We start from the raw sequence: 20,165 nt of genomic DNA on the forward strand, positions 1-20,165 counted from the left end.
GACTGGGCTGTTATCTATGAAACCTCGTTTAAGTGAATTAAGAGTCAGTCTATAATAGTATACATGCTGGGTTTGTTACTCCTCCTGTGAACATTACTGCTCTGCTGGCATAGTTTGTCTGTAACATCAAACAAGATGTAAAGTGCTGTGGCACAACAGCTCTTTGGAAGATTTTGTTATCAGTGTTTTCTTGGGCTATCTGAATGCACATGAAACATGTAAATAGGGCACAGAAGGCCAACAGAGCCATTTTAATGTGTGTTGCACATTCTAGCCACTGATATATTTTCATTTGCATTACAGTGCACAAAATGCAGCAAGATCTTTTAGGGATATCTGAGAAAACACCCCTCCTATTCACTGTGACAAACCAAATGTAAAATGGTTCTAGATGGGTAATGAGATTCTACAAGTGTGCTAAGGACAATGGGTTTGTTTCACCTACCTACAAAATAGGTGGTGAGTGTCTCCCAGAGTATGGACAATCAAGATTTAAAGCTCCAAATCTGGCAGGCCCATGACAAACTCCAGTAAATATTAAGAGACCAAAATGTAGTTTCCTGCAAGTTTCTCTGGGTAGAAAAAAAAAACATGATCCCAAATCGTGAACCGTTACTGGCAGGAAAAATGAGCTTCCAGTAGTTTATCATCACTTGCTAAGCATCTATGAGAAAAAGAAGTCTTACAAAATAAAAGCTCCTTCATACATTTAAAAAAATGGGAAGGCGAGGGAAAGTGAGAGAAGATTCCTGCAATTATCAAGCCAAAGTCAAAGAAAGGACCAAACATTTCTATGGCAGGAATATATTTGAAGTTGTACTAGGAAGCCCTCCCCAAAGAAAAAATAAAAACCCCAGACCAGCTTCAAGAAACTCCCATTGAAATGTAGTTGGAGCTGACAAGCACAAATTCTATTATTGGAAAAGATCTGATATGAAGAATTAAAGCACAGAAATAAATGTCCTTGTCTACACAGGCAACCTGTGCCTTGTGCTATTTCTGTTTTTAAAGTGTTAGCCTAAGCAGGTTTATATAAAGTCCCATAAATTCTATGGGATGTAAGCAAACCTATGATTCTTGCAGGCACAGTATTGCTTCTGCCCCTGTGTATTAATCCAGGCATCCAGAAAATCAGGAGCTATCTTTTCCTTTACAGCTCCATTGAACAAGCATGCACTTTTACTGTTGTAATCCAACCAATAGCAGCCTAAGCAGTTACTATGTTAAAGCCTAGATTTAGGAAAGGGTTCTTCTTCACGTGCCAAAATGTAGTTTTCCAATTTGGTTTTTTAAAAGAAAAGAAAAAAAATTGTATTTTTCCAGGCCATTGTGAAATAATAGACTCTCTTTTGTACACATTTACCCTAGTGGCCAAAATTGTGGAAACCTTTTGGAAAAAGTGTCTTTTTGAGGTTTGATGGTTCATAACACCACTTTTTTTGGAGTAATACTATAAAATTATATATCAATGGAAAGGTAATTTAATCAAGAATGTAATGCAACAAAGTTTGTTCAATTATCTGTATTCTTTCAAATGTTATAGCCAAATAACCAGGAAAAGGAAGCACAACTTGCTTAGGTTGATAAGGTTTGTGTTCTTTCATTTAGTGAGCTTGTAAAACGTAATAAAATTAAAGAAATGGCACAGAGAGTTGACTGGTCACCCAGAAAGCGATGTAAAATAGTACTATTAAGTGAACAAGGCTACAGTTATGAAGAAATTAGAAGAAAAATTGGTGGAAACTTAACCAAAGGTGGCATTTCTAAATTTTTGAAGAAGTATAAGGCAACTCATCAGTCACTACAAAACCAGACTGGTAAAGGCAGGAAAAGAAGCACACAAGCAAGGGATGATAAAAGAATTGAGCGACTGAGCCTAGGTGACAGAAGAAAATTATCGGGGTGTATACAGAACGAAATGGTGCAATTCAATGTGAAGTTGAACCTCAAAGTGCATTTCTGAGGTACATTTCTGAGCACTCGTGGACCAAGCGAAATGAGTGCTGTCCCAACACCCTGCCTGGCTTCGTGGTCAAAAAACCTCAAAAATGCACTTTTCCCAAAAGGTTTCCACAATTTTGGCCACTAGTGTATGCAGAAATGCATGCATTTTACAAACTTCCAGATAGTGCACAGGAAGGTTTGAACTTGAAACATGACTTTCATGACCAAGGAAAAACACTTCAGAATGAGAGGAGTAATGTAATGAAAATAAATGTACAATTTAGCTTTCCAGGTTGCAAAGAACACTATTTCATACAGGTCTGCTGAAGAGGGGGGCGGGAAATAACCCAAGAGTTACTCTAAGGCAAACACTTGGAAGTAAACCTCACAGAACTCATGGGGCTTGCTTCCGAGTTCCTATGTTTAGGATCGTGCTGCACTTGAAATGCAATGCAAGCATGTCTTTTCAGCTGCTACGTTATCTGTATGATGTTCCTCATTTGCAAGAATATTGCAGAACAGAACCTACAGCAGTCCCAAAGAATAGTAGATTTCGCAGATTAGGCTGCCCAATGAGACTGAGCTACTGAACCTGAGAGGAGCACCCTAGCATTCTTTGCAACTCTTGGGTTATCAGCTACACCTCAAGAGATCATGGGGCGCGTCTCTGTCATCTTGAGCTTTCTTTGAAACCCTAATATTGAGACTTCCCAACTTTTGGGGGGTGATTGCCCAGATGTCTCACTGCTGCTTGTGGATCAAAGGCCATTCCTAGGAGACCACCATTTTTGTACCATTTGCCAGCTCAGCCCCTCTGAGTCCCCTTCTTTTCTCACAATATTTGAGGCATTTGAAAAAGCAGAGATAAAGCACACTTTTCTGGATGAGCCTGGGAGAGGATTTGCAAAATAGCCATTTGTTACTTTCTTAAGTGAGAGACCTGCTGGCGCTTCGAGTCATCGTTCCCTACTATGTAGAATTACTGCAATTATTCGGTGTTTTACAGAAATGTATTCTGCACATGCTCACAGGCACTTTTCTTTTGGAACCAACTCCACACAATACTCTAACCACTTTAATCTGCGAAATAGGCTCCGCGTCAATTTAGTCCCTTTTCTGTGTGTAACTAGATCGCGTCTTTTGCTCAGATCTTAGTATTTTGCATTCCCATTGGCTGCTGAAGCCGCAAGGAGAGAGGGCCAGGGCCCATCCGGACCATGAAGCCAGGCAGGGTGTTGGGACAGCGCTCATTTCGCTCAGTTGTATGAGCGCTAAGCCAATGGCTGTTGTGCAAAGTGCAACTCAAGAGACTCCCTTGCACCCTGCGGTCAGAGGCTTGGTCGCTGGGGCTCAACTTTCTGCTACGCGCATTTGGCCCCCTATTTAGTGGAACCCACCCAGGCTGAAGGCGCGCCCCTCTCTCCTCGCGCACCGCTTGAGGCTTTAGCCAGGCTTGCGCAGCAGCTTCCCCTTGCGCACGCTGGGAGTGTCTGCATATAGAAAGGGGCTGTGGAGATGAAAACTCCGCCGATGTGTACGGAAAAGTACAATTCATGGCACGCAAGCATTCCAGAAGTGCTGAGACATTTGGGCTCTGTTTAATCTGGTTGTTAACGATCACTAATTGCAGCGTAATGTCCCCAGTTTACGACGCTAGCCAACACATGCATCATTTATTCCATTGACTCACATCCGATTTCCCTTTCTTAATTTTGCAATCCAAACGACGCTTCAGGCGGGAAGCTTTGCACTTTCTAGCAGCGGCGGAGACGATTTAACTTTCTCCCTATGCCTTTTCTCTGTTTTCTGGCACCGCCCCATGGCCTGCCCCCGAAAACCCTTTTCCCTGTAGGGTTAACAGGAGCTTCGAGAAAGGAATGGTTAGACCTCTCCCCGCACAGATCTCCGGTCGGCGACAGTAAAAAAAAAAAAAAAATCGAACTCTGTATGTGTGTGTGTGAGATGTGACATCTCTCTCTCTCACACACACATACAGATATTTACATATATATATATATATATATATCTGTGTGTGTGTCAGCCGATCCAATAGCGAGTCCGCTGGGTAAGAATACAATTGGCTCCTATGCAAGCCGCTTGGAAAATGTTAAGTCCCACCGAAGGAAGGAACTACTCCAGAGGAAACTCGCAGGATCGAGCTGCCGTCTCTCTCGTCTCCTGGAAGTAACTTTCTATACACGCACCCTTTCTCTCCAATGGGGATCCAAGGTTCAATACCACTGCCTCACTGGCTCGCTTTGGATACCTTAGGAGGGAAACGTTTGTCCGCCACAACGTGGCTGGAAGGCAACGAAGGCGGCTCCTCTTTGCGCCTCAGCCCGGCCGGGGGTGGGCATGCAGCAACGCGTCGCGCACCCGCCTCCGGCTCGCGGGCTCTTTGCCCGCCGGCCTCAGAGCCTCTCTGTCAGGGAGGAGGAGGGAAGGGGCGGGGGTCCCTGGCGAGGCGTGGCCAGGGCGGGGGCGGCGACCGTCTGGGGCCCCTTTGTTCGGGAGGGCGGGAGGCCGGCAAGGGATTGCTGCTGGGCTGGCGTCTTTGTGAAGTTCCTTCGACGGCCACGCTGTGAGTGAGAGGTCTGGGAGCGGCGGGAGGCCCTTCGGGTTGGGTTCGGGGGTTTCTGCCTTTTCCTTGTTTTCTTTCGCGGAGAAGCTTGCGTGGCGTGTTCGGGGGACGCTCTGCTGCTAACGCGGCAAGCGGAGAGGATCTTACGGTTCTGGGGGCTCCTTTCCAGAAGCAGCTTGTTCCCGCAGGGTTGTTCACAGTCTGCTTTCCCATCCTAGATTGCGGTGTCCGCTTGGGCTGACTTTCCACAAGGTGCATTTTGAGGAATTCGGTCTCTTTGTGTTGCAACGCTAACTAACCCTGTATCCATCTGTGCCTGAGAGCGCATTGCTTTTACTTCGGATTAATTAACCTATCTGTAATTTTCCGCCACAGACCACTCAAGATTGTTCTGAATCCCTGCACATGAAAAGAAGAGGGGAGGTGCTGCTATGGTTAAACTCTCCTTTGAAGCACGTTGGTGGTGCATGTGGCGAGGAAATCAGAGAATAGTAAGGCGTTGCTGGTCTTAAGCGATCTTGAGAATGCTTCGGGTCGGCTTGAGAGTAGGTTTTTCCAAATGTTTCCCGCCTCCCACCCTGCCATTGTGTGAGGCTTTGTCTGGAGCAAGATGCAAATCAGAGACCCGGGGCTCCTGAGCTGCCTGTAGTACACTGACAGTGAATCTTCCTGCCCATTACTTAGGGAGCTGAGTGGAGGTTATTGGGGTACAATTCTTTTTCCCCAAATGTAAATAAGTAAAGAAAAAGGCTGGATTAGAATACGCCTCCCCAATTTATGATCCTCCAACGCAGAGGCCACCTACTATGGACACAGTGTAATCTGCTCTGTGCTTTGACTGCATCCCTCGTTCTGCAGCCACCTATCAGCAAAAGAAGAAAAAAAGACATTTTTGAAACCTTGGTAGGCCACCATTTATGACTCAAGGGCTACATTTCCAGTGGTGGGTAATAAACTCAGACCTTATTTTTTAATATTTACTTTGATATTTATGCCCCACTTCTGTCACCAGTGGGAACTGAAAGAGCTGGCATGGAGTGATGGTTAGGGTGTTGAATTAGGGCCTGGAAAGACTGGGTTCAAATCCCTCACTCAACTATGGAGGCCTGCCAGGTGAGCTTGGGTTTGTCACACACTCAGCCTAACCTACCCTCACAAGGTTGTTTTTGTAGGGATTAAGTGTGTGTGTGTGGGGGGGGGACTATGTGAAAAGCCCTTTGAGTCCCTGATCAGGGAGAACAGCAGGATATAAAAATCCACTTCTCTCCGCCCCCCCCCCCTGCAAAGCAGCTCACTGTATTGTTCTTCCCACTTCCATTTTATCTTAACAATTCTATGGGGTAGGTTAGGCTGAGAGAGTGACTGGCCCACGACCACTCAGCAGGCCTCTGCATGCAAACCTAGGTATCCCAGTTTCTAATCTGAAACCACACTAGCTCTCAAACCTTGACTTTTGAAGGTATAAGACTTGGCCAAGCCCCAGATAGACATGAAAGAAAGTCAAGTTATGCATTTTGAAGATTTGATTCAGAGTTCGCACCTTGCATTTTAAGGTACCTCTGTGCAATGTATTGGGTTTACACGGGCTTGTATTGGGCAAGTACACCCAGAAGGGAGTTGGGATTGGCACCTGGTTCCCAGGAAATGTTGGCAAACAAGAGTTTGTGCCATGTAATTGACTTGCCATATAATTGACATGGCCCTCAGACAAGACAGCCTGTCCTACTGCTTCCTGGAGAGGCCAGTCTCATGTCAGATGTACAGGCAAAGGTGCTGCTCTGCACCTTTGCCTGTACAATAAATAGCCTGCTGCCCTGGTGAGTTTCACATTCCCCTCAGCTCCATAGATCGAGACATCAAACCCCCAACATGATTTGAAGTGGCCCGGCTGGGTTATGGTGACTAGGAAGGCATTCCCTTTTCATTCTTCAGCCAACCTGGCCCTGGGAACAGTTCCCCTCTCCACGCTGAGCTTTTTTGCTCCTTTCTCTGGGGCAGCACTCAGGCTAACCACTGAACTCTAGCATACAGCCTAATGTTGATTTGATCCTCAGCTCCGTGTGGATATGCTGACTTGAACCACATCTGGTACTCACAGAAGTTGGGGGGAAACAAGTAATTTTCCTAAGCTTCTTGTTATGATTTCAGGTTGCTCCTGCTACTTTGTTTGAATACAGACTTGTAAGTAGCTTTTTACCTGGTAACCTTCCCTAAAAATCACCTTCAGGCAGTCAGGCAAAGGAAATTTATAAACTGGAAGAGTTGGTTCTTTTTCTTTTCGGGCTGTCATTATGCTCAGGTATGAAGGGAATTTGTAGAAAATGTTGTGGGCTAGTCTTTCTTTCTTTCTTTCTTTGGTTTTTGTGGATCCCCACCACCACTACCTGTGAGACAGCTGTACAGGGATCCAACTGCCCTGGGATGGGAAGCTTCAGATCATGCATAGTTCTCATTCCTCTCAAGCCACAAAAGAGCGGGCTTGATTGCAAAACTTCCTGAGATCAGGTCTCCCGTTTGGTAGGCTTGAGTATGTGTGCATGTTTTGGAATAAGGAAAGCAGTATTCGCACAAACTGAAGTCTTTAACTGCTGTGCTGTTCACACTGAGGGCTTCTCATGTTACAGTCTTTTATTTGAACTAAGATAACGGAATACAACATATGCATTATAGAGTTTCAGGTATTGTAGTGGGAGTTTTAATGTAGGAACCTGAAAACAGAGATCTTTTATTTGAGAACAGGAGCAAGCTCAGAATAAACAAAGATCCACAGAGACAAGGGACACAGCTGTGGCCCTCACACTGGCAAGAGGGTGCTGAGGTACCTGTAGGCTGTACCAGTACACATTATATATTTTTTTGCAGGAAAACTGATGCAAGAGTAGTGATAAATGACATGGTTGCAGATCAAAACTGCAAGTTCACTGTTCCTGTTTTATCTAACCACAGTCAGTTTAATTAGAAAATCTGTGTCTCTTGTTAGGACAGATCATGTTGTAAAAGCATTTTACAGGACCAAGAACAGGTTACAAAGAAAGAGAAATGAATTATAATAAACTGGCCGCACCAGCGTATGCATGTAGAAATGCATTTCTCTTTAAAAAACATGGGGACAGCAAGCTTGAAAGGATGGGGCTCTTGCTCACATGTATTTTAAACGGGGATGAACATTTCTGCATGCATGTGCCTTTGATAGCTGGTGTGTGTGCTTCATATTTGGCTACCTGACCTTGGATACAAAATGTAATGTGAGGGAATTAAAAGCAGCTGTACGGGCATCTTTAATGGGCGGTAAGACAGTTCGCAGATATCCTTCGTCTTGATCATGGGAATGGTACCGGTGCAGCTGCTGTTCTTCCCTTTCTTAGGATGCCTCTGCCCATTGCTGAGAATGTGACTTGTGATGTAGGAAGCATAATTCAAAAAAAAAAAAACTTTGGTGTATTATAATGACTTTTCTGAACATAATCTTCTAGGAAAGATGGAGACAATATTGCACTGTTATTAAGATGTGTGTGAATAATACAGAAGTAAAGCTTGTGCTGGTGTGGATGCAACCTCACCCCTTTGTATGCAAGTGTGTGATGCACAGAGGGTCTGGGTTTTGCATCTTAACTGCTTCTCCAGCTACCTAAGCCCTCTTCATACCAGGAAGCAGAGCACTTGGGCATCCTCCAACCTTTCACTTAGCACATGCTGAGCATAAGCATAGTATCAACTTCTCCTTTAGGGCTGTTACTGTGTGTGGTATCCACTCCACTGGCACCTCCTTTACTTCAGGATACTATATTGTATGCAGTCACTGGAGCATCACGCCCGTCCCAGCACACCAGGATGTGGCAGCCATCCAACAGTTGAGACAAACCTTCAATGGAGGCAGCAGTGCCAAACCCCTGTATTCAGCCTCTGGGCTGTTGACACTGAAGGGGCTCTCTGAGGAGGCCCGGCAGGAAGCACCACCCATGAGCGGCATGCCCAGATACTTGGTTTCATATCTCTGTCACCCTTCCCCCAGCTCTTTTCAGCTCTGTCAAGCACCACTTGTAAATTTGTGTGTGTCTTGTGGTTATGTGCGTTTTGTGTATAAATGGGGTGCGGCAAGCTGAGTTGTGGACTTTTGAGGAGAGGGCCTTCATGAATTGGCTTCCCAGGACTTGGCCTATAAGCTTTGAGAAGAGGTGGGAGGGGAATGTCCAGTGTCTTCAGAAATTTATGGCTGTGAGACTAGTGTTGGAATGGGAAGATCTGCGCTGTGAGTCATCACTACTTGTCTGATATTACATGGCAATGACTGTGTTTACCATGGCATGTATCTGTGGCAGGAAGCCATGCTCATTGGTAAGTCTCTTGCACATTTATTTGTATAATGCATATCTTTGTAAATGAAGGCCGCTTCCTACATGGACGTTAAGCCCAGCCTTGCCTCTCAAATTGCTGCTTATTGCTGGAGGGGGGAGGACTTCCCCATGACATTGTCATGCAATCATCCTCCTTTTGGATTTTCTCCTGCCTCACTCTTTCCCCCCCAGATTTGCTTTGATATGATTGTACTCAAAGTGGCTTTAGTCATTGTGTAGATGGGAAGCCACCTCTGGCATTGTTGCTATTTTTCTTTGCGCCCACCATTCCCTCTCCCCCTAGCCATCTATCTCCCTATATTGTTAAAACACTGTAGTGATGTAGCTTGTACCAATTTTTTAAAAAGAGTGGGAAAAAACCCTTAGGTAATATGAGCGGGTGAGGTGGGGTGCTCATAGGGCCAGGAGGATACCAACAAAAAGTGGAGTGTTCCCTCCCATAGGTCGGCTCCATGGCCTCTGAATGCCTCTGCTTTTGCACCAGAATTGAGTACACAATAGGGAATCATCATATGAAATCAATTATATTCACAGAGGTGTTTTGTGGTTGAGGGGGAATCTTAAAATGTTTAAAGAATAGTTTGTGAAGCAGCCCTTTTTCCCTGGTCCCTGAGGAATTCAACTTGGTAGACCCATGAAAGTGGTTGTGTTTAACTGAGGTTCAGTTTTGTTGAAGGTGTGTGGGATTATGCTGTAAAGTACTGTTGCCCATGGGTTTTGTGGAGCTGTGAGTTGTTCCACCAAACCGAGTTGGTGGAACTGTGAGTTGTTCTGGGGCCCTGTGAGTTCACAGAAAGGCCCTGTGGAGTTCATAGAAACGCTTATGAAACTTCTGCTTAACTTTTCTGCCCACTGTATTTCTGTGTGTTGGCTGCAGGCCTGAGCTGAGCCAAGATGAGCTGGAGTTTCCTGACGCGCCTTCTTGAGGAGATCAACCAGCATTCAACCTTTGTGGGGAAAGTGTGGCTCACTGTGCTGATTGTCTTCCGCATTGTGCTGACTGCTGTGGGGGGTGAGTCCATCTACTATGATGAGCAGAGCAAGTTTGTGTGCAACACGCAGCAGCCAGGCTGTGAGAACGTCTGCTACGATTCCTTTGCTCCCCTCTCGCATGTCCGTTTCTGGATCTTCCAGATTATCATGATAGCCACACCTTCCGTAATGTACCTGGGCTTTGCACTGCACCGACTCTCACGCCGGCCCCCTCAAAGAAATAGAGCCCCTGTGGTTCGACGCAGTGCAGTCCGTGACTATGAGGAGAAAGAGGACAATGGTGAGGAGGACCCCATGATTTTTGAGGAGGTGGAACCTGAGAAAGAGGTGAAGGCAGCCGGGGGCCAGAGACACGATGGCCGTCGGCGCATCAAGGATGATGGGCTGATGACTGCCTATGTGCTACAACTGTTGTGTCGTTCTGCATTTGAGGTGGGCTTTCTGCTAGGGCAGTACGTGCTCTACCACTTTGAAGTGAACCCATCGTACGTGTGCAGCCGGAGCCCTTGCCCCCACACCGTTGATTGTTTTGTCTCCCGTCCCACTGAAAAAACAATCTTCCTCCTCATTATGTATGCTGTGAGTGGCCTATGTTTGTTTCTCAATATCTGTGAGCTGTGCCACCTGGGTGTGGGTGGGATCCGGGATGCATTCCGGGGCACTGACAAAGATGCCAGTGTTGCTCACAGGCACCACTATGCCCAGAAAGATCCAAGTGCACCCCCTACTTACCATTCCCTCAAGAAGGAGTCATCAAAGAGCCAGTTAACCAAGGACAAACTGGCCTATGGTAGAGAGACTTTGGGTGGCATGGCTACTGAACGCTATGCTGTTCCGCCGGGCCTCCCGAGCCATGAACTGGAACGGCTGCGCAAGCACCTTAGGATGGCACAGGAGCACCTGGAAATGGCCTTCCACCTCCAGCCACTGGACACTGCCAGCCCCTCGCGTAGCAGCAGCCCTGAGTCAAACGGACTGGCCGCAGAACAGAACCGTCTCAATTTAGCACACGAGAAGGAAGGAGCAGCGTGCGAGCGAACGACTGGTGAGTTAGGATGGGAATGGGCTTTCCTTTGGCCTCTGGTACTGGCATCCTGGCAGAGATTCCAGCCTTGAAGGGTTCTGAGGCACTGGGTGGGTCAAATTGAATGAATCAGCCTTGGCAAGGAGTACATCTTTGACCTAGTGTGATTTGATTAGAAAATGGCTTGAATTATCTGGCCACACTAAAATGGTGGTGGCTGTCAAGCAGGTATAAGAGAACATCAAGGAAGGCAGATAGGGGGTGGTGAGGAGGAATTCCTAAAATGTGTGAGTAGTGTGCACTCTTCTCTCTGCATTGTTGGCCTAATTGTGGCTCTGTGTGGTAGCCCAAGTACATTGGTGTCCAAATGATTTGTGTGTGCTGTGGTAGATAAGTAGTCTCTGATAAGCAGTAGAGATGCATGTCACACTGGAGCTGCCACATAATATGTGAAGCATTTCTTATGGATGGCAGGGTAGGAGAGCCAGCTGACCAAAAGGGTGGAAGAGAAACCAGCAGGCAGTTATACAGCCGTGGGCGGACAAGGGCTGCTCCCGAGGTCAAAATGAGAATTGTGATCTGCTTTCCCTCCCTTTTCCAGGTCTCTGAATCAGTGGGCCTCACTGGGCAGCTGCACAGATGACAACAGGAAGCGTCTGTGAGGAATTGGCAGTGTGAACGTCTGCTCAGAGCCTGAAGTTTGAAAACACCCTGATGGTGTGGGTGGAGAGACAAGGACGGACTCTTGATCCTTGCACAGTTGAGGACAAGAGAAGGGGAAAGATAGGAGCCTTAGCATCTGCCCTTCTGGGATTTGGGAGGTTGTTGAGGAACTCCTTCAGAAGCTGAGCTTTGTGTATGTATTTGAATGTGTGCCTTTCTTTAAGGATCTAAATGGGAACCTTATTTTTTTACTTTGTAGAGTAATACTTTGTAGAGGTGCTATTTTGCCCCCTTTTCTGCTGGCTGTCTTCCTTTAGGTGGATTGGTAGGCACATTGCAGCTTCCCCCCTGCTCCTCTTCGAGGTCTATTGGATACAAGGGTGCAGGAGAAAACAAGAGATGCCCACAACTTCCAGGATTTATCCACATTGCCAAGTACATACATGGCACCCTCTTTCTTGTCTTCCTCTCCCCATGCCAGATTATGGAAGATGTTGGTGGTTGGGCCAGTGATAACTCGGTTACATTCCAAGATGGCAGCTTTCAGGCAGCATCTGCCTTTTTGCCCTCTATGTGGTGCTGTGCTGAGTCCCCCACCCCCACGTTGCAATGGGACTACAGTAATGTTTTGATCATCTCAGCAATTGACATACAATGTATTTGAATTTTTGTCTTTTGTTAATTTTACTGGACTAGTTATGAAGTTGTTTTGGTTTTTTATACACACACATATATATATATTTGGTAAAAATCAGGAGATTGTTTTTTAGGAATTCTGAGTATCCTTTTTTTGCAACAAAAACTAAAAGGGATGGAGAGGAAAGTTTGTATATGAATGTGGCAACGGGACGCTGGGCTGGACTCCCACTGATGGGTGGACAGGAGTAGGAAAGTGAAATCGTCCCACCAACTCTAACAATCTAGGGAGCTGTCTTAATATGAGTCAGGCTGGTGGGCAATCAAACACAGCATTGGCTGATTAGGGAAAAGCAATGGTGGAATGATGAAGCAGGTAATGATTGCCCTAGCAACATGACACCTGTCCCAGAGGAGGACTTCAGAGAAGCGCCCCAGCCCTGTTGCTATGGGAGAGAGACATATTGTGAACTCAAGCCTTGTGAGGTATGGGAGTCATGATGAGGGATCTGGGAAGGAGCAGGAATTGGGTGTTGGCCAAAAGGGAGCACTTAAAAACCATGGTGCTTATTCTTTTTGAAACAGGACCCTCTTGACACTCATTGCACATTTCAGGACATACTTCTAAAGGTACTGTTTTTCTTAGGGCCCACTTGCAAAGTAACTCCACTCTACTTTCCTCTTCCCAGATGTAAACAGCAGGAATCTCACATCAGTTAACAGTAAACACATTTAGCATTTATAAGTACCTCAATCATTTGTGGCACATCGGCACTTAAAAGAACACAAAAAAACCAGGCTATTTTGAACATTATGGAGAGGCAAACCTAAGCTTGCCCTTGAGCCTCCCAGAGTCTCCCCAGTTTACACTGTTCCTTTTCCTCTGTCCTGAGCGCATGGCCCACCTGCGAGAGAGTCAAGACCCACATTTTGAGAAAAATGGGCTATGTCAGGGAGGATTCCTCTGGATGCCTGGAAGCTGAGCCCAGGAAGAAGGAGAAAGAATTCTGGATGCTGTTCAGTCCCCTTGCTTGGGTCTACGGCCTGAGCAGGAGACCCAAACCAAGAATGATGCTCTTCTGCTGGGTTCTTCCGCAATGCCCTTTAAGCAGCAAATTCACAAGATGTCCAGTGGAGGTCTTTTGGGGCCTCTTCCAATCCTGAGCCATGTGGTTTGTCGGCAGAGATTGTAGGTGGAGGATCCAGTGTTTGAACGTTCCTCTACATAAAAATGCTTCCTGCACACTAAACCCAGCTTACCTGTGAAAAGGCTGGCCTGTAATCTGCTCCCTGGCATACCACGTTTGTGTGGCAAGGCGGGACAGTCATTCATTTGTTCCTTTACCGGAAGTCTGAACAATATGACCTGGATTTTCTGTTCCTCCCTTTTAGCTTTGAAGCCTTGTTCAGGAGATAGCTAGATTAAACCGTGTGCTGCATCACAGTGCCATGTCACTGAACCTGGCGGCAGCTCTGCCTCCTCCTCCTCCATTTTGGATGTTCAGACTCTGTGGGGAGTGTTGTCCTGAGCTCCCAATATAGCTCATTTTGTTCATAAAGCATTATTTGAACCAGGTGCTTTTGTGGTGGATTGGGCTGTGTGCAAGTAAGACGAGAAGGGAGAACTGTGGCTTGTTCAGCTCACTCAATTGAGTTAGAGTGGAGCACGTGGAAGGGAAAGTCCCTCCCCCAGCCTCCCTTCGTGCCTTGGATTTCAGTGCAGAGACTTTGGGGATATTTTTACCTGCCTTACAGCCTTCAATCCTGACACCTGGTCTGCTGCTAGCACTGGGGTGCACACATAGAGGTGGGACCCAATAGGAAAGGATCGGATCCATGCATTGTTCTTTTCTCAGTGAATCACAGCTCTGGGTTAGCAAGCAGCTTTGCCTCCCTCTCCTCCCTTAATGTTCTTCAGAGAGTGATGAGATAACTGAAGCAAGAAAGAGTACTAATAATTCTGATTCTGAAAGGTGGTGGTGAAAAGTAATGTCAAGTCGTAGGCAACTTATGGTGACCCTCCTGTGGGTTTTTAGGATTTTACTTAGTAGAAAGTGGATGGAAAGAATCTTTAGATGGTCTGTCATTCAAAGAGTTACTCTTACCTATTTTAGGACTAGTGTGTATAATTGCATCAAAGGATACAGATTTCTTATTAGGGAAATCGTGTCTTTGTACTGATCATTCAGAGACTTTTCCTAGTAAGAAATCTGTGTCCTTTGATACAACTACAGACACTAATTATTCATCAACTTGAAAAGTAGGCAATGATTTTTTTTAGGGAAACCACACGATGCACACATCTCAGGAGCCCAACATGGGCTACAAGAGAAAAATCCTTAAAAAACCCACAGGTGCTTAACCTTTCTAATGTTAACCACTCAGAATTAAAATGATCAGTACTGAAGCAAGAAAGAGTACAAGCTGGAAGTAAGCACTAGTTCTAGTCAGACCCGTTCACTGCTTACCTGGAGTACTTTGGTGCCCTCTACTGACTAAAGCTTTGTATTTTAACATGGGAAATCAGCCCCAAACCCAGGCAGACGTTATTTCAAGCTTTCTCTAGAGTGGGTGTGATGCCAGCCACACAGCTCTTGGCTCTCACCCTGCTGGTGTTTCCCCTGGGGTATGAGAGTGAGTTGGGCCTCGGTGCCTGTCTGCTGCCCACCAAGAACTTGACTATTTCACACGTGTACGCTTATGTGCGAATGTATATGCTGTTAAGTCACAAGCAATTTATGTCAGTCCCAGCTTATGGCACATGAGAAACAGAAGTGGGTTTTCATTGGCTTCCTCTGCAGAGCCTTCCTTGGTGGTCCCCCATTTAAGTACAGACCATGCTTAGCTTCTGAGATCTGGCAAGATCAGGCTATACCGTGCTGCTTTCCCTCTCATGCATACCTACAGACTCCCATTTATGAAACCAAGAGTGAATTGTGTTGATTCACTCACCTACCAAGCTGTCTCCAGCCTCTGTGTAACACCGTGACTAAGAGGATATTTCCAGGAACAGTGTCTTTTCTAGTGTGTGATGTGATACTGAATTTCCAGACCAATTGTTTTGTTATATTTTAAAAAGTTTTTGTAACTTAACAGTGTGAAACAACTTATTGTAATACCAAGTAAGGGGACTCCCATGCTCTGGCTAGCACGCTGTGTTCTGACTGCAGGCATTGGATGGCTGCAGGCCGCAGGACTGAGAGCCTTGGGGAGGAGTCCTGCCCCCACTGGCCTCCCTCCATCCTATTATGGGTGCTGTGACCCGCAAAAGAAGTTGAATCACTGCCCCCTGTTTCTAGTTGTCTAGCTGTAACTTTTTCCATAGATTGAATGTTTACCCAGTAAGTATGCCTACTCGGGATGCCTCTGGCAGGCCAAGAGACAATTCCAGTCCTGAGACAGGCCTATTCTCAGCTTATTGCTTCATTTGCACGTGTGCCTGATAAATGTGTGTTTTCTTACAGGTTCAGCTCTCTGCTTCCTTCAGTTTTTCTCTGACAGGAACCATGTTGATTTCAGGAGATGGGCAGAAACCCTCCTGGTGCTGTGGTACAGCCTTCCCCCCTCCACACACACTTTGGTACATCTCAGTCCATAAAGCAAATGGTCAGAATTACAATTGGAGAGGGATTATATGATGGATTTTCTTTTTTCTTTTTTCTTACTGCAGAAGGCCAGTCTAGAGGGATACTGAGAGGCAGACAGAACATCTGAAATAGCAGAAGAGGCTGTATATATCAGCAATGAGGGCCATCAATGAACTGGAAGTGCTTTGGATTGTCCCGCCCAGATGAGTTTGTTTCACAGGAGTGTTAGGGGGGAGGTTGAGCTGTTTTGTCAGGCCAAAAAGCTTGCTGGGTCAGTTGGCCCCAGAAGTTTGTGTATGAGGGGAGAGCAAGCCTGGCAGGTTGAACAGCCTCTCCTTTTCACTCGGCCTATTGCCAGTTCCAGAAGCTTCCCTAGCCTTATCTCCCTTAGGCATTTGTGGTTACTCCCATGGCTAGCTAGAAAAAGAGTTAGGTCAGCTCTTGAGTTTTATGGTCATTTACCCCCTCCTCAGCAAAAGCCTGACAGGACATTGGGAACTGAGAGAGCCGGTATGGTGTTGGTTCCCTCTGCCATGGAAGCATGTTTAGTGACCTTGGGCCAGTCACATACTCTCAGTTTAACCTACCTCACAGGGCTGTTGTGAGGATAAAATAGAGGAGAGGAGAATGATGTAAGCTGCTTTGGGGCACCATTGGGGAAGAAAGGTGGGGTATAAATGAAGTAAAATAAAAGTGAAGCTCAACCTCTGATTCTGCTCAAAGGAATCAACCCAGAACGAACTCGCAGCCATAATTGGTAGTTACCCGATTCTTTTCACTGAAAAGCAGCCTTTGAAGCAGCCTTTCAAGAGTGGAAGAACAGCAGGGGAAGGAACTTAGCCTTTTCCATTCCTGCCATTTGTTCCTCTGTTCTACCCACAGAGGGAAAAGCAGCTTGGAGGGTCTGAAACTGCTGACGTGAAGGGCAAGGGTTAAGCAGATCCTCTTCCCCACTCTCTACTGCAGCCCTTCAAGGCTGCTGTTCAGTTAACAAAGCACCAAATCTTTGAGAAGAAAAGAAACATGCCACAGTGTACCATGCTATTCCCATCCCCCCGCCCCACGCCTGGACTGGATATTGAATAACTAAATGTATCCCAGATGAGGAAGTCTTTGCAGTGGCTAGATGAGTCACAGGCATCTCTAGGCAATCCTTGGTAGGAAACTGACCGGGTTTGGCAACGCCCGAGTTTGCAAGCTTGTAGCTTTAATTAGGTTCAGTTTGTGCATCTTAGGCAGAAGAAGAGATCATGGGCCAACTGGAGAGGAAACTTTATTTGCTGCAAAGTTAGCACAGCCTGGTCAGCAAAGAAACTGGTTTGCTACAGACAGACACAATCCTGGGTAAGCAGAGGCAAAGAGTCATACTGGAAGGAGTAGCCCCCATCTGTGGTGGTGCGGACACGCAGTGATTTTATGGTGCTCACCAGCGCTGCACAGCACAGCTGGGTCCTGGACTTGATTGTGTAGGTGTCCAAGCAGCTCCCATAGCAGTAGTGAAACTCAAAGCTACTGGGGTGCACAATCCAGTGGCTCCAGTTCAGTTCCTCAAAGGTGATGTTGATGGAAGCCCGGTGACAGTTGGAATGGGCTGTGGCATCATCTGAGGGACTCTGTAGCAGGCTGAAGGCAGCTGACGGCCTCAGCACCAAAGAGCGTGGGGCTCTTTCACGGTGCTTGGGTTTGGTGGCTGCCACAAGGAAGGGCATCTTTTCAGCATCTGCCAGGCAAGGGCAGCCAGGGCAGTGAATTAAAAGCACAAATATCTTCTGGGCAAAGTAAGGCAAGAAGGAGTTGCTGAAGTGAAAGATGGTCCAGCCCTCAGAGGCTGGCATGGCCATGGTGGCCACTGGGACACGGCCTTGCTTGGAGAGTTTCAGGATCTCTGCCCCTGGTGCAGAGCTGTTAGATGCTTCATCTGAGAGGCTGCTGCTCTGCACTGTCACAGGGCCTGTGTAGAACCACAGCTGGGCTGAGGTCACCTCACGGCTCAGGGCATGAGGAGAGGGCTGGAAGAAGTAGCTGAAAACTCCCGAGTCCTCTGGGAGCTCATGGGGCTGAGGAGGCTCACAGGGTACATCTGTGAAGGAGGTGAAAGAGGTTAGAGGTGGCTCAGCTCATAGAAATTAGCTTTTTAAAGTGCTGAAATCAGCCTGCTTAGAGAACAGACAGCTTTTCTTTTGTCTTTTATTCCCCAGTTCTAGCTTCCAGCTTACGCTAATTCTGACAGAGGCAACAATGTTATCAAACTGGACATCAGTCACACTGCTCGGTGCTAGGTGGATCTCAGTATCATTTTAACCACCAAAAGCATTTGAATCAAGTGTTTGGCCACAAGGCAAACAAAATTATGGGCATGTAAAACAACGAATTGCATATAGAATATATAAACAAAATACTTACCTTGTGCGTCTTTAGCAATCTGTCTTCTGGCTGGGTTAGATTTTCCTTTACCTATCCAAGACCTTTTCCACACAGACTACATGCCCTGGGAAGTGAGCTTTTTTCTCCTGCTCCCCTGTAGCATCATGGCGCATTCATGCACCTCCTAGGGTTCCTCAGGCTTTTCTCCTATCTTTCCCAAATCTGCTTTGCTGAGAAATTTTGAGAAAGATCAAAGCAAAGCCTGGATGGCTCCCATGTGGGTGGGAAAGTTTAGATTTTCCAGTCCTGCCCACATGGAAGCCATCCCCCAACTGAGGACCTTTTTGTTTTATTAATTGGAAATTGAATATTGTTATATGTTATAACTATGCGTCTTTCAGGTTCTCTGAATTCCTAGCTTTCATTTTTTAAAAAAGTAAGTGTTCCACTCCTTTTGTTATAGAGATATGCATTTTCTCTTATATCTCCGCAATGAAGGGACTAAAAAAAATGAAAACTGGGAAATCAAAGAACCAGATACACATATGTTCTAATGGCATAACAATATTCAATTGCTGATGAAAAAACAGCATTACTGAAAAGAGCCATGGCTACTGCCAGGGGACTGGGACAGGGAAAATGTGGGGAAGCCTGCCTTGCAGAAGTCCCATTGCCTCTGTGCTGTATCAGCACCTAAAGCAGCAATGGGGAAACCACAGCAACCTGTCCCTGTGTAAAAATTACCATACAGATTATCAAACAGATTATCTTGCTTCTGCAACTGGCTTTAAAAGCTAGTTGGCTTTCACATCTTTGGGGATGCACACAGTCCTGTGTTCTGCCTGCTTAGCTACATTCTGGTAAATGTCAGAGATGCATACATTTATGTAAGCATAGACAAGTGGTTCAAAATTGAGTCCGGTGTTTTCTTTTTATTAGGTCCATTAACTTTTGACTAGTGCAAGGGCAAGCCAACACTTGACTGAGGTGTCACATGAGAGTCTGCATGTTTTTACCCCAGCGGAAGTTGTTGGGTCCAATAAAAGATACTGCCTGATTTATTTTTGTTTCTCTTAACATCTCTGCATATTTACACAACAGTGCTGTAGAGGAAGGAGCCAAGCCATTTTTAAAGAAAGATTATTTTAAAAATCCCTTCCCCAGTTAAGTCTCCTCTCCCTTTCACAGAATATATCCTCTTGATCTTGCATAATTTTTACCACACCACAATCTCAGGAACTCTGTTTCCCCAGCCTGGTCATTGTAATAGGTTTGGATTTTACACAGTCTCAAAAACACTTTGAAACAATACAATCCTAAACAGTTATACCTCTCTGAGCCCATTGACTTCAATGGACTTAGATGGGTATAGCTCTGCTTAGGGTTCCACTGTTAGGCTGCAACCCGATGCACATTTATCTCCAAGCATGCTATATAGAACATAGTGGGACTTCTGAGTAAGCTTGCACAATGTCTGGCTGCATCAAAAGACTGGCCCATCAAAATCACCTGGACCTCTGAATAAACAAAGAAATGGGCCAAGCATCTACAGGAAGAAGAGAATCTAAGGGGAGTCCCAGCTTGCATGAGAAAGGCAGCAATGAACACCTAAGATTCAGAGACATCAGCAGCGGGAATCTTTGGAGAGAGAAGGCCTGTTATCAGTGGGGTATCATCAGCTATGGGACACTGGTAAAGCAGCCTTTGGCATCTGCCCTTTGCCTCCCATAGGAACCCTCCTCTCCCCAATAACATGTTGTCTTACCTGTAGAGGGGAAGATGATCACTTGAGATGTATCCTTGTCCTCCCAGCTGTGGGCAGTTGAAGCATGTCTTCTGTGGAGCCCCCTTTGCCCCACCTGGACCTTGTTGGCTTGGGGTGCAGGACCAAGGAACTCCAGGAAATGTGCCTTGACTTTGGCCAGGATGAGTTGCCTGTCAACCTCACCTTCACTGCAGCCAGCCACAGCAGCAGGAGACAGCAGGGCCAGCAGTAGGGCCAGCATGGAGCTGATGAG

At 46.2% G+C, this 20,165-nt stretch overlaps 2 protein-coding genes across 3 annotated transcripts; one reads left to right on the forward strand and one right to left on the reverse strand.

The window, feature by feature from the left end:
* Positions 1 to 4,484: 4,484 nt before the first annotated feature.
* Positions 4,485 to 12,324, forward strand: LOC129323331 (gap junction gamma-1 protein-like). Of its 2 annotated transcripts, none has more exons than XM_054969852.1 (3): positions 4,485 to 4,525; positions 9,758 to 10,918; positions 11,499 to 12,324. In XM_054969852.1, exons 2-3 carry the CDS (start codon positions 9,775 to 9,777, stop codon positions 11,504 to 11,506), a joined length of 1,152 nt encoding a protein of 383 aa, XP_054825827.1. In that variant the 5' UTR covers positions 4,485 to 4,525; positions 9,758 to 9,774; the 3' UTR covers positions 11,507 to 12,324. The 2 variants fall into 2 exon arrangements, with proteins under 2 accessions (XP_054825827.1, XP_054825826.1); XM_054969851.1 differs by lacking the exon at positions 4,485 to 4,525 and adding an exon at positions 6,848 to 8,860.
* A 4,781-nt stretch (positions 12,325 to 17,105) lies between these two features.
* INHA (inhibin subunit alpha) lies at positions 17,106 to 20,165 on the reverse strand. Its single transcript, XM_054972602.1, has 2 exons — positions 19,913 to 20,165; positions 17,106 to 17,863 (listed from the first exon to the last, which is right to left on the reverse strand). The coding sequence occupies exons 1-2, from the start codon at positions 20,151 to 20,153 to the stop codon at positions 17,106 to 17,108; spliced, it is 999 nt and encodes a 332-aa protein (XP_054828577.1). The 5' UTR covers positions 20,154 to 20,165.

This window comes from Eublepharis macularius, chromosome 2 (genome assembly GCF_028583425.1).
Source record: "Eublepharis macularius isolate TG4126 chromosome 2, MPM_Emac_v1.0, whole genome shotgun sequence".
Classification (NCBI taxonomy): Eukaryota; Metazoa; Chordata; class Lepidosauria; order Squamata; family Eublepharidae; genus Eublepharis; species Eublepharis macularius.